The 14351-nt window shown below is 46.1% G+C and overlaps 1 protein-coding gene across 1 annotated transcript in view; it reads right to left on the bottom strand.

The window, feature by feature from the left end:
* The window catches only part of A2M (alpha-2-macroglobulin), a gene marked incomplete at its 3' end in the record, with an annotated part of 24873 nt that extends 16152 nt beyond the window's left edge, over positions 1–8721 (bottom strand). The window contains exons 1-10 of the mRNA XM_010147110.1: positions 8633–8721; positions 7333–7516; positions 6127–6286; positions 5199–5251; positions 4648–4668; positions 4096–4264; positions 2756–2840; positions 1787–1907; positions 397–511; positions 54–163 (exon numbers count right to left, since the gene is read on the bottom strand). Coding sequence (XP_010145412.1) covers positions 54–163; positions 397–511; positions 1787–1907; positions 2756–2840; positions 4096–4264; positions 4648–4668; positions 5199–5251; positions 6127–6286; positions 7333–7516; positions 8633–8721 — 1107 coding nt within the window. The remainder of the gene's footprint in view (positions 1–53; positions 164–396; positions 512–1786; positions 1908–2755; positions 2841–4095; positions 4265–4647; positions 4669–5198; positions 5252–6126; positions 6287–7332; positions 7517–8632) is intronic.
* Between the last annotated feature and the right edge of the window lie 5630 nt (positions 8722–14351).

Here is a 14351-nt window from a genome sequence, read left to right as displayed (position 1 = left end):
CAGCAGCATGATCGTTTGGCACTCATGGTGTTCCATTGTCATGGTTTCCCTACCTGCCCAAAGAAGGGGATTCCAGGTTTGTAGTGGGAGTCTGAATGCTCAAAGGTGATTTTGCTAATGGTGGTTGTGATCTCAGAGAAGCTTGTTCCAGTCAACTCCACTCCTGCAGGAGAAAGCATGAAGAATTAATTTGCCTCTGCCTGACCAGAATTCCTTTTACTCCAGGCCAACCCTCCTTTGCTGGACAAGCAATGTTGTTGATGCTCCTGGCTTCCAGGTAGAAAACTTTTGGATTCCATAAAAGCAAGAGTCTTCTCCCTCATCCCTACTTGGCAGGCCCCTCTGCTGGTCCCTCTTGGGCTTATTACACAGCTCTTCAATCCAGATGATTCATACCTGTCTCCTCCTCTTTAATCTTAGCCTCCACACGGAGCTTATTCTCATATCCACTTCTCTTGAGCTGGAATAATTTGGTCTTTACCATTTCAGAAATGCAGCCATAGTTGTCTGTCTGTTGAAGGAAAACAAACAAAGCCATTATAGTCTCATCTATATAATGTTTATCCAATTTAGTGAAACCATCACTGTGCTTTGCCCTGAAGTGGGAAAGAAGCCAATTATCTCACATTTGTTTTTATCAAAATGGGAAAAGCACATCAATAGTTTGGCAAGGAGCATTTCGAAGTACTTGCAGCAACATCAGAGCAAAGAGCTTGCAACCTCAGAGATTTTTGTGTATGTGTGTGTGAAGTTTGAAATTCCAAAAAGTTGATACAGAAACATAAGGAATTATTCAAGTGTATGTTACAGAGGAACTGCTTGCCAGGCATCAGGCACATCAGAATAGTGCTGGCTTAAATGCACAACCCAAGTGATACATAAACCAAAGGCTGTGTATGCGTAGCAAGAAGATGACAGCTGGAAAAGTATTTCCAAAGCTTGCCACCTCTCTTCAACATCTTCACGTACAAGGTAGGTCTCTGCAGAAAAGGGAAGAGATGCGTGACACAAAGGTTAGCACCGCAGTGTTCATATTCTCTTTTAGCATGGATGACAACAACAGCGGCAGAGTCAGTTGTGGGGATCATATTGTAGCAGACCCCAAGGACCACCAGCATGTCTTCTGCTTACTTTCCTGTCCTGGCATGTTTTCACAATTGCTATTACCCTAGCTTTTGTCAATTGAGCTAGTTGCACCATGGGCACTGTTGTACCTGTCCATGTTCCAGACCATTCAGTTTTGATCTCATAGGCTTGTCAGTCTGAAGAGGGAATAAAGTGTTTTGGGTTTTCTTGCTGTCTGTCTTAATCACTGCTGCTAAATCCATATCCCTTTCTTTCTTGGTCAAACTGCATCAGCCTTCCCCTGATTTCTGCTCCTTTCCTTCTAACACAAATTTCTGGTCCCAAACACTGTCTCTAATGTCAGCCAACCCCAACTCTACTCTCATCACTCATGCCTTTTCTCTCTAACTTCTCTCTAATACACTCCACTCCACCTGCCCTTTTTTGTTTGTTTCTTCCCATCTCTTCCTTCTCCATCAGCTTCTTGCTTTTACACACACATTTCTTACTGCACAGACCTTCCCCCTATTATTGCCTTTCACATTTCATCTTGCACCCAATCTTTTCTCCTTCTTCAGGCTTCCTTAAAATATGTGGAGTCTCTCCCCTCTCCACAATCATGCTTGTACATACTGTCAGAGCAAGCCAATTCCGTACAAGGCATGCTGAGTAAACCATGCCTTCTCCTATAACTCTACCCACAAGAGTAACCGTGACTCACCTGTCCAGAGAACTCGTCACACACTGCCTTAGCCTCTTCACCGTAGCAAGTGGAAGCGTGTTCAAACTTCCGGCACACACGGAAGCTCGCAAGGCCAGGGACAGGCTTCCCAAATGTGTATCTACCAGCAGGGAGGATTGAAAAAAACCCAACAAACAGAGCCATTAGGAATGTAAAAGGGATAGAGAAAACTTACTAGCTCACCCCCAGTGGAGCCAGGACTCTTCCCTAGAGCTGCCTCCAGGATACAGCAGGGTCATCGTAGGCAATAAAAAGCAGAAAGAAATTTGGTAACATTTTAGGAAGAAGCTTGGCAACTAGGGTAGGAGCACTGAATCTTATAGACCTGATTGCATCCCTGGGAATAACACACAAGTCGGCAGAAATCATTTACTTTAATGCTGATTGAGTTGAGAGTACCCATCACCTAGGAGAACTTGTTGCGAGTATTCACCCCACCACCCACGTCGGATGGAACTGGTTTGTGTACGTATGTGCACTGGGTCTTTTCCAGCCCAGGCCGTGGCTCTCCTTGCAGGACGCATGGAACATTGCCACACGGAATCGAATGAGGTGGCCCAATGGAAAGAAGGCAGCTGCATCAATTAAGGATTCCTCTCAGCAATGACAAGTGGAAGCCACAGCTAAAGCATCATTCCCAGGTAAACTAAACTGAGGACCTCTTCCCTAGCACTGCAGCTGGTCTGAAATCCTCCATGACTAAAAATATGCAAAAAAAACCCCATCCTAAAACCAGAAGAGCAGTATATTTCCACGTGTTACATACAAAGTGCCCCAAGCAATAGTTGTTGCCTTTTGTCTCATTGTAAATTAAGTCTGTTTGGTCCTGTGACCCCAAAATGGTTGAGAAATATGATGAAGTATCATATCTCAATCTCTCAAGGGGACTTTTGACAGCAGCTGAATTAAAACCTGAAACCAAGAAGGGCTTAAAAGAATGACACTCACAGACCACACACTGTCACCTTCAGCTTCTCATCAAGTATGGTGATCACCTTGGGCATTTTCACTGTTACTTCGAATTTTGGCAGCACTGCAGCAGAACCAAAGGAAAACAGTCTATTGTGGGGAATAACATAAGAGTGAAACATGAAGGCTGCTCAAAGGCTATTCTTACAAATGACCTGAAACCCTTTTTCGTCTAAATGGTCAGACTTTAGAGGCTTCTGTCACCTGCACATCTCACTGAAGTCAGTGAAAACCACAGACACTTGGCCACCCACCAGGCCAGTTAAGAAGACAGGATTATTAAACTAGCTATTAAAACACAGCAGCTCGTTACACATGGGTTACCAGTCCTGGTATCCTGCAGTAGGATACAGGAAAACAGAGAGTTAAGTCAACAGAGGTCTCCCACAAACATACAGAGCTGGGACTTTGGCCTAGTCTCTGCATTTCCAAAGCATGTAGATCTTACCAATTTGCAAAACAGGAAGACCACCATAGCTTTCCCTGGTGACTTAGCAGAGGATGACATCACATCCAAACCCAGCTGCAGGAGAGGAAGTAGGTGGTAGCTGTCTTGAGAATACTAGTAGGGATTCAGGGCACAGGAACAGTCTTGCACTTGAAAGAGGTCAAAGGACTTCAGACTCATTTTCCAGGACTCATCTCTGCTGCATGAGCCAGATGCTGTCAGACCGTGTAACAAGGGCTGCTGCTGGCTTGCTGGGGTGGGAAGCTATGTGGGTTGCAACCATGTGCAGGTGTCTACTGGGTTACCATTTTCTAGCCAGGCAGGTGGAACTGGCACGGGGGTAAGAGCAACAGAGGTTGAAGCACTGAGGTGTCATGCCAGCTGTGGGTTTAGCTTGTGCGGAGGAAAGGCAAGACCTGAATTTACAGACAGCCCCAACCTACACCAAAAGGTCAGGACTTTGGGCTTTAGGCAAGGGAGACCCAGACTCATAGCATGACACTTGACAGGTGCGTAACTAACTGGATATGAGGCTGTGGCCTTACAGCCTCCTGTCTGAAAGGAGGTGAGGCTTGTGGTTGCCAGTACAGACTGATCCGAGCACATTTCTCCTCCTGATGGGAGCCCTGCTGAGGTGGGCAATCAGAAGAGCTGTACTGCATGGCTTGGGGCTTAGGGAGGAGTGGAGACAGGCCAATCATGTCCTCTAGTCTTCATTCCTCAAAAAGGGATGATGCTTGGGAAGGAGAGGACACAGAGATATTTTTCCAGCCATGCTGGACATTCTGGTGAGATCTACAACTCTGTTCAATTACGTTTTCATACCCAGTGGGACTAGCTGTTAGGAACTTGAAACTGAAGCGATAGTTACCATACTCCTCCACAGAGAAAGGATGCCGAATGGTCTTCCCAGAAGCCTTCTTTGCCACCACTGTGTAAGTCCCTTGCATAGGTTCAGAGGTGAGGTTGAAGAACAGCTGGATTATCCCCCCTTTTAACTCTGCCTTTGTCCATTGGTACAGACGGTTTTTCTTTGGGTCCTACAGATAAGGAGATCACAAGGAGATTGTGAGAGGAGTGGGAGTCTGCAATGAGAACTAAAAAGCACTAGCAAAAGCAGTGAGGTGAGGCAGAGCCCCAGTGTTTCAGGAGACTGCAGGGCAGGAGTCTGATGGATGAGGCAGAATGAGGGGGCCACCAGCAGAGTTGTGTGGGGAGCCCAGGGCTGGACAATAGAAGGAGCTGTAACCAGGGCCTAGAGTACGTGGTTGCCACCATGTGAGTTAAAGCTCTGTTTTTTCAAATTAATGCAAGGGACCTGCTTAATATGTACAATAGACAGGAATCATCTTGAGGCAACTGGTAGTTATTCTATTAGTGGAGGTGCAATAGATGTGAACATGAATTGAATGTTTGTACATACCTCGATATACACCAGCGGGAACTAGAAAAAGAAGAAAGAGAATAGCATATTTAGAATGCACATTTATACAGAGTGCAAGCAAACAGCCACATGACCAGGGCTATGACCACATTTCAGGGAACAAGCTGATCATCCCATGGGATAAGGAAACAAGTTCCTGGTATGGAGCAACAGAGCATTTTGAGGTACATCATGAGGGGGAGCAATCCTTTGTCTCAGGCAGAAAATTCAGATGAAATTACTAACTCTGGATGATCTGCAGTACTAATAAGAGCAGGTGTACACTGCAATAATGGTAGATTTGCTCACTGCTGATGTGTTTACACCAGCACGGTTCATTTCCAGTTTGTCAAACCTTTCTGAGAATGCAAAAGGCAGCCTTATGCAGAAATTTGAAGAACAGACCCTGTTAACAAGATCTGAGGCAACCCAGAAATGGCACAACTATCTCAGTATAGTGAGATCGGTAGATAGTGATCTACAATATAGTATAGTGAGATCGCTCCCCAGAAGACACTTCTTTTCTCCCTTTCCCCACACAGATGACTTACCACCTCGTTCAAGGGACGGAAGTCCTTATCCAGAGAAACAATTCTGAACAGGACTATAGGAGAAAGGCAGACAGTGAGGTTCCACAGTGCAGTCACCAGCCAGGAAACATCAGTTTTGAAAACAAACGGAACAACAGAGAGCACAGCTGTTCTCTTCTAAAGAAGTACCATTCACTAGAAAGCTGTCCTGCTGGACGGTTACCCATGTAAGAAATTACAAGAATATGAGGATGTTAAGAGCATGGCAGTGTGTACATCTTACTGATCACGGGCATCAGAATCTCATTAGTCAAGACCAAAGTTAAATTTAAGTTACCTTTTTCTACTTTGCAAGGATATAGTTTTACATTGGAATTCACATGGGTATCCTGGTTTTGTTATAACTAGACTGACTTCTTAAGAAGGCTGAATACAAGCAAATTATTTCAGCACTTGGCTGCAAGTTTGTATTGGCTCTGGATGGATAGAGAATTCAGTGCCTCTTTTAGGGCATTCATTTCTCTCTGGGCCAAATTTAGGAGATCAATGGCTTAGAAGAAATAAAAGGCTTATATAGTTCTCTCTGTCCTCATTGAGCAAAATCAGCTGCCGCTTTGAAAGCTATTTCATGACTCAGTCTGAATTTTGGCCCTGTTCTCTATAGGATAAATATCCAGTGTTTGTCTGATTTTAATGTGGACCCTAATTGCATGGACCACAACAACAGAGCCCCCAGTGGCAGAGGGAGTGTGTGCAGGTGCCCCACATACGTGCATGTATGCTAACAGTCCATGGATTGTTCCCACATGCAGCATTAAAAACACTAGCCTCAGCCATGAGATTGCAGTTCTGACCCTTACTGAAAGCAGCTGGCATCTGGCCAGCACAGTCCAACGGTTTTAGTATGAATTCTTGCTTCAAACACAAATCTCCATCCCTTCCCCCGTACCTGTCTGTCCAGGCTTGTAGATGGGTTTGTCTGTCTGGATGAAGACCAAGCTCTCAGAATTCTTGACCAGCACCGACTTGCGGCTCCTGAACTGCAGCGTCGCCCCCTTCACCATCACAGTGATAAATGTGACTGGTGACTGGGTATTTGATTTTGGAAGCTGGAGAGTAAAAAAGCCACTATGTTATGGACCACCTTCCCAAACTGAACTGATCGTCATGAAATAAGAGATCTAATATAATCCTGATGAGCCCAACATGGAAGTGAGAGGAACTATAATCAGGAACAAGAGATTGATCCTTGCTTGTCCCATATTCCTACTCATTCCTACAGCTGTGCAGTGATTGTGCAAATATTGTGCAGCAAAGGAACTCCCAGCTCTGCCACCCAATTTTAAGAAATTCTTACTGTTCTGACCAAAACCTTTCTGTCATTTTCCTTTGACATTCACGGATGGGATAATCCCCTTTCTCTTTCAGATAATGTCACTAGTCCTTGCAGAACATTTCCTTTTCCAAACCAGACATGCCAGCTCCTTATACAGCTCTCTCTGAGTGAGAGAATTAAATCTTCAGCCTATATCAGACAAACCCAGACACAGCTGCTGATCCGTTCAGTGTCCTGAAGGCCAGGTCTTCAGCCTTCAGGCCAAAGACAATCTGTGCTCTGAGCCAGATGATCAACTTTCCCGGTTGCCCATGACTTGTTATAATCCCTCGGACTATCAATTACACTAAGATATGAATTTCCTGCTTCACTCTCTTTTCAGACAGAGAGAATCACAGGTCTATGTTCTCATATTAATTCAGTGTACTATATCCACAAGGCAAAAAGTACCTGAGGTCCAAAAGCTCTACCCCAATCTGAAGTGGCAGTCTGGCTGTTGAAGGATGACGTGGAGAGCTATATGAAGAAGCTGTTCACCAGCCAGCCATCATTATGAATATCAGTACTAAAATCTCTTCTTTCTCCTGGCCTCTCCTCCTCTTCTAGAGAGGGGCTAGCTTTCCAGGATTCAGCAATTCCCATTCAGGTATCATGCTAAGGAGATCTCAGCCGTGAGAGAGTGATGAGGATGGACATGAACGTACCTTTAGCCAAGAGGGAAGTGAATACCTACACAATGTTACTGTATTCATTACTACTCCGTGCTCTTACAGCTTATCCCTGGCACAAGGGATCATCCGACAAGGATGAGCTACTCACAGAGAAAGGAATGCAGGTGAACACGTCCTTCTCCGACACCACGTCATCAATCAAGCTCCTGTTTTCCCCTTGATACTCGAGTGTGGCACTCAGCGTCACAGACTCATTCAGGTGGGTCAGCTGAACACAGACTTTCTCTGGAGAATCGGTGTGTATCAGAAAGGGCAGTAGCACCATATACTGCCTAGGAACAAGGGAGGAGGACAGGTCAGAGAGGCAGGAACAGGTAACAGGAGCTGTGCAGAAAGAGCAAATCAACCAATCTGTTGACAACACCCTTCACCGTACGGGAAGAGAGAAGCATTTTCTAGGACTGTAAGGGGATTTTCAGTGTGTCTGTAACAGCAGGGGAGAGAGAACAGTCTCAAAAGTGAGATACCAAAGGAAATCCGCAATGCAAACACCAGGATGGGATATTTTTTCCCAGGTTCTGGCACAACAGCAGCACTTACTCCCGGGACTGTGAATAACGCCAGTAGGTAAAAGTCAATTGTCACTTTTGTTAGGCACTGTTAGTAGGATTCAGCAGCCACACAAGTGCCGGTACCTCGTGAATAAATAAATTGCCAAAAAGCCAAAGCAGACAGTCTCTGCCATGTCAGGACCCCTCCCGCACTGCTCCTGACGCATACACACATATACAACACACACTCGCTTCTCATACAAACGGGGCAAAAGAAGGGATGAAGCACAACATATCCTCACGGACCATAACAGCCACAGTCTTACAGTGCCACATAACCCTGGGTGAGAAGGGAATTTTCATTCCATTGGCTGACCTAAAAAATGCGAATTAAAAAATAAAGCCATATCTGGTCACTCCACATCTGTTATTTGTTCCTTTTTTCCTCATTATCAGTCAAAAAAACACTCCCACCTCCTGGGCATTTCAACCTGGGAGTAGGGTAGTCAACCTGAAATTAAACCTTTCATTGTCTTTTCAAAAAAGTCTGTCTCTTAAGAAAACCTGGATGTGTAAAAAGTTGCCTTTTAAGTAAAGAACTGATTTTGTGCAGAAACTTTTGTTGAAATGCTGTCAATTCTCTGAAGCAGCAAAAGGTATTTTCATAGACCTTTTTACTTTTTTTATTTTTTCCTGAAGTTCTGCTGCTCTCTCAGTTTCACAGGCTTTTGGGTCCTCCTGAATCACTACATTGCTATTTGTAGAGGACACTTTACCCAGCCCTGCTGTCTTTACCCTGAGTAAAAGAAAGCAGGCAGAAGATAAGACACAAAGCAACAAACACAGGAATAAAACCCAAGTCCCTTGCCTGCCCAGAGACCCCCCTGCATAGCTTACGGCTCTGTGGTCAGCAAGGTGTCTCCCGGGAGGAAGAAGAGGAGGAGGAGGAAGACATTTGGTTTGATGAGCAGCCCATCCTTCCCCATGGTGTGGAGCAGGTCGTGGTGAGTCAAGCAGACACCCAGGCTGGTCTGGTGCTGCTTGTACTCTCCCTCCGAGTCAACCCCTTTATACTCTCCTCTGCAAACAGCCCAGGGGCTGGAGGAGATAAGGGCTGGGGGCCAGGTCCCATCCGGAAATGGGGAGAGGCATGTAAGGAGGAGCTGGAACTAGCAGCTCTGAATCTGGGCAGAAGGCCAGGTGCTGGGGGAGGAGGGAGGGGAGGGTGCTCAGCAGGATGAAGCTGTCTCTCTTTTGAGGCAGAGCAGCAGGCGATGGAGGAGGAAAGGTGGTAACTAAAGAAGGGCTAACAGCAGGGGCCAGGCGGGAAGGCTCCATTGCTGGCAGGGCTCCCTGTATGGGGCTGGCCACAGAACTGCTCATGGAGGCTGCTGGAGGAGCAGGAGCAGATTGATTTCCTTCAGACTGGGAGCAGGAGACTGAGCTGGGGTTTGGGAAACAGGAGTGGGTGTGCCAAGCCCCCCACTTACGGGTAGGATCTGAAAACAGGGATTGCAAACGGTCTAAAAATGAAAACCTCCCCCCTCCACCCACTCTGTTCTCTCGTGCTCTCCATTCCTGGACCCACCACAGCTAATGCCAGGAAAAGGGGCCAGAGAATGCCTGGACAATCAAGTCGTCTCAGATAATCTGACCTTCACCCTGACAGAAACAGGGACAGTGACATGATGGGAAGCTGCCAAAAGTTCAACCCATTAACAGCATGTAACACATTAACCAGTTCCCCAGAGCAGCAGCAGAACAGACGTGGCCTGGGTCTCGCTTTGCCTCTACTGGTTCTTGCTCCAGGTCAAGTTATTGGCACATCTAGATCAAATTATTGCTGTTCGGCCGAGTCCTTCCTGGCTTCATGTGTGAAAATCCACGTAATGCACTGTGATGGGCATTGTATCATAGGGGGAAATTTCTTTTTGACCACTGTTTTAACTGTAGCTACCTTGGTCTCAGCAGGAGGATCAATAGCTCTGGTAATTATTAGCCTTGCAAGCAGCAGTAGAATATCTGTCTGACTTATAGTCCTAACCCAAAACCCAAAAAAAGGAGATTTGTGTTACAGGACGTAAAGCATAATTTGGAGATTAAAAAGGGTGCAGGATAAAATGGTTGTCTGTCCTTCTCCTCTCCTGCTATCATCACCAGAAGTTTGGTAAGATCAGGAACTTTGGAGTTAAGAAATCCAGATGCAATGAGATAACAAACCTTTATTACAGACCTCATTCTGCCCTGCAGTGACCTGCATGGGAAAGAAAATAGGATAGTAGTGCATGTCCAATTTCCCTGGGGACCGCACAAAAGAAATGCCACCCAGGCTTGTGCTCTGACTTTCTCCATCTGATGCCTCTCCATCTGAGGTTGCTCTGCCTGCCCAAAAGAAATGTAACCCAGGAAATGTAACCCAGGAAGATCTGCCTTACCCGCAGAGAAGAGGATTTGTATGTGGGGTGGTCAAAGCCTTTATGAAGATAACTCTTTACGCTGGTTCAGTAGCCAGACTGACTGAACAGGAAGCTTACAGGAAAGAGATGCAGAACTGCACAGAGCAGAGGAAGTTAGGACTACCCTTTTGGCAAATAGCCAAACAGCTCACACTGCTCACAAGCCGGCTCCCGATCATTAGAACCTCAGTCAAAAATGTGCTGTGTAGCCAAAAACTGGAGAGAAAGGTTTTCAGTCAATTGAGGGGGGCAAGATTTTAAAGGCTTGAGAATCCTAGTAAGTATCCTGTGTCTGAACCAAGAATCCCACTGCATTCATCAATAGCATTACAGAAGTGTTGGTTGAAAGGGAGCTCTGGGAGTTGTCTAATCCATGCTTTCACTTTAAGCAGGATGGCTGCCAATGCTAGATCAGGTCAGCTGGGATGTTGTCAAGTCAAATCTTGAAAACCTCCAAGAATGGAGAACCTACCAATTCTCTGGTGACCTGTTCCAGTGTTGCACTAATCTCTGGTGAAGATGCCTTTCACCATGCCCATTCTGAACTCCCCCAGCTGCAGTTGCAGCCGTTGCCCCATGTTATATCATCCACTCCTACCAAGAAAGGTCATATTCCAACATCCTTTCAAGTATTTGTAGGTACCTATTTAACCGCTCCAACCTCCTCTTGGTATGACGAAACAAGCCCAGGTCCCCCTGTCACTCCCTGTGGGTCATATGCTCCATACTCTGACCAGTTTGGTAGTTTTCCATTGGACTCGCTCCAGTTTCTCCACATCTCTCTTGAATTGGGGGTCAGCAGACCAGACACAGTCCACGTACAGCCTCATAAATGCTGTGGAGAATAAGGATTGTGGCTTACCTTGGTCTGCTAGCCACGCTCCTCCAGCACTCCTTCACTGCTGCATACAGACTGCATCTAAGAAGAACTTACTTCCAACAAAATTAGGTCAATCAACTATATCAACACGCTCTAAACAGAAGATTAAAAGCTCTTCCAAAAATACTTGTTCAACTGCTTTTCAAGGAAATGAATAGACTTGTTTCAAATCCCTTTAGTTTTGCAAAAGCTTGAACCCAGAGAAGAGCCATGCGTGTCCTGAGAAGTACAATCTGCAGCTGAAAATCCCTTCCCTTCAAAGAACGGTCAACTTCTGAGCAACCTAATGTATTTATTTATTTTACATTTCCTGAGCATCAGTTTGGGATGAGATTGAGAGGCTATGATTCAAGAGCTAAAAGGTGAAATAGTCTATCATGCACTGCACTGTAAAATCCGAGGGGAGGCAAAGCTGTTGCACTATTTGCAAGGTAAATTAGGCGAGCTCAGGGACAGGATCACCGCACCTACAGGCATCAGGATGATGTGAGAAACTCTTTCTTCACTGGGGTTCTCTGGTAAAGTAACTGCTAGGTTTCCTCCTGCAGATGCTACCACCACTTTAACAAAGCAGGTGAGGCCTCCAGCATTATTTCATAGGGCCTGGCAACTTTCTGGGAGCTGGGGTCAACATCTTCTGTTGATAGTTAAATGGACTCTGGCGCAGACAAAATGACTCACCCCAAGTAACCCAGACAATGCGAGATAAAAACTCAAAGGTTTTAGCTCCTAGTACACTGCTTAAAATGCTGTGGTTTTCTCACAGTCTGACTGTTGCAGACATGGTTATTGAAAAGCAGACCTACCCATGCTGGGAATATTCCTGCCTTAAGCCCCTCAGCTCAGAGAGTTTACTACATGAGAGTTTACTACATGTAGAGTTTACTACATGAGGCTCAGCAGACATTCCACCTAGCTGGTGTGTTAAGGTCTGTATTTTTGTCTTCACCTTCCCTGATTCCTTCATGTGGACCATCCTCTACGAATGTCAAGCCTCACATACCAGGAATATGCAATTGAAGGCATTCTGTAAATGGCAGTGTGAGGAATTCGCAGTTTCACTGCCACTGGATTGGTCAAAACTGCATTAAGTTACTTCTTTCAACCGGGTGATGCAAGGACAAATTCAATTATTTGAAAATAAAATTGCTGAGGGGGAAACAGCAATTTTGGTTTTGAAAACAACATCTTGTTTCTGTTTTCTCTGTTATTTCACAGTCGTTTGTATGGCTTATTTACATGTGGCACAGCAGTATCCATCCCCATAACAATCAATTCCAATTTACGTGTAATCCTCCTCATCAACCCCTGATCTAGCATTTTCAGATGAAACCTCCAGTGCTTGCATCAACTGTTTCTCCCTAGTCCGTCCCTGCCTTGTACCATGCTGCCTAGTTCTTTGCCTTCATTATCTGAAGGGGGCCTACAAGGGTACTGGGAGAGGACTTTTTACAAGAGCCTGTAGTGATAGGACAAGGGGTAATGGGTACAAATTGAAATCAGGGAGGTTTAGATTAGATATCAGGAAGAAATTCTTCACAGAGAGGGTGGTGAGGCACTGGAACAGGTTGCCCAGAGATGTTGTGGATGCCCCATCCCTGGATGTCTTCAAGGCCAGGCTGGATGTGGCTTTGAGCGACCTGGTCTAGTGGAAGGTGTCCCTGCCCATGGCAGGGGGGTTGGAACTAGATGATCTTTAAGGTCCCTTCCAACCCAAACCATTCTGTGATTCTGTGATCTCATAATTTCTGTCTCTTCCTTACATCGGCCTCCTCAACCTCATGTCCCCAGACCTGTCTTTCTTACCCACCCACATCCTGTTACCCATAATGCCTTCCTTGGCCTTACCTTTAGCAGAACTTTCACAAAATCACAGGATGGTTGAAGTGGGAAGGGATCACTGGAGGTCATCTTGTCCAACCCCCTGCTCAGCCAGGGCCACCTGCAGCTGGTTGCCCAGAATCATGTCCAGATGGCTTTTGAATATCTCCAAGGATGAAGACCCCACAACCTCTCTGGTCAAGCTGTGCCAGTGTTCAATCACCCTCACAGTAAAAAGGTGTTTCCTCCTGTTCAGAAGGAACCTCCGGTGTTTTGGTTTGTGCCCGTTGCCTCTGGTCCTGTCACTGGGCACCACTGAAAAGATCCTCTTTTTACCTTCTCTTCAAAAGCATTATATATATATTAATATATACACATCAATAATATCTCCCCTCAGCCATCTCTCCTCTGGGACAAACCATCCCAGCGGTCTCAGCCTTTCTTCATAGGAGAGTTGCTCCAGTCTTCCATCTTCATTTCGTGCCCCTTCGTTGGACGCTCCGGTATGTCCCTGTCTCTCTTGTACTGAGGAGCCCAGCACCGGACACAGCACACCAGGTGTGTGCCCTCTCTACTCACTAGTGCTGAGTGGAGAAAAAAGATCACGGCGTTGTTCCTCCCCAGCTGCAGGACTTGGAACTCCACAAGGCACCTGTGAGCCCATCTCTCCCAGAACAAACACACACCTCAGAACATCTGTCACTAACCTGCAGCTTGCCAAGGCTTGCCGCTTGCTCCTTGGGAAATCCCCACGGAAACGCTCCCGTGCGCCGTGTCACACCTGCAGAGCGAGGCAGGTGTTCAGAGCAGACCACAGCTGCTGCGTGTGCTTCACAGGCCGGTCAGACAGGCCCAGAGGCGCACACCCATGAGTGTGCAGCGGCTGCGCTGGGCGTGTGCAGTCAAACCCCTAGAGCATAACGGCATCAGGGCCACCCCGACCAGGCCGTCCTATCAGAGTGACTGCTCTGACTGCCGCAGACGATGAACTGCAAGTCTAGACCAAGGATAAATTGATAATAGTAAATTGGAATGTAATATAAATATATTAGGATAAATAGGATAAATTGGGAATTAATAAAAATTCTCATTTGTTGGAACAAAATCTCTGGGTGGGCAAAGAGCTTACCAGATGTGTGGAAATGCAACCTACTGTCCTACGCCTCGTGTTGATTGTGGCTTTACGCTGTTCACACTCTTTGCCCCTCTCTGCTCTATCTGAACTGAAAGCTCCTTGTCGTTAAGTATCTGTTCACCATTTCCTCTCTGCAGTATGAAACTGCAGAGGCGTGGAGGGAAACATGTCCTCGGTTGATTCAATAATAACACACAATAAACTGTATTCCTTTGACTCCACAAGTCCAGCCTCTTGACCAGTTTGCTTGTAGTTGGACTATAAAACATGGCATGCAGCTGGTTCCTTCCAACAGAGAGACGTAATGACACGGGTACACACTTT

Source organism: Eurypyga helias, unplaced genomic scaffold (assembly GCF_000690775.1).
Source record: "Eurypyga helias isolate BGI_N326 unplaced genomic scaffold, ASM69077v1 scaffold4822, whole genome shotgun sequence".
NCBI lineage: Eukaryota > Metazoa > Chordata > Aves > Eurypygiformes > Eurypygidae > Eurypyga > Eurypyga helias.
Note: the sequence above shows the minus strand (reverse complement) of the source record. Positions and strands in the feature narration are given on the sequence as shown.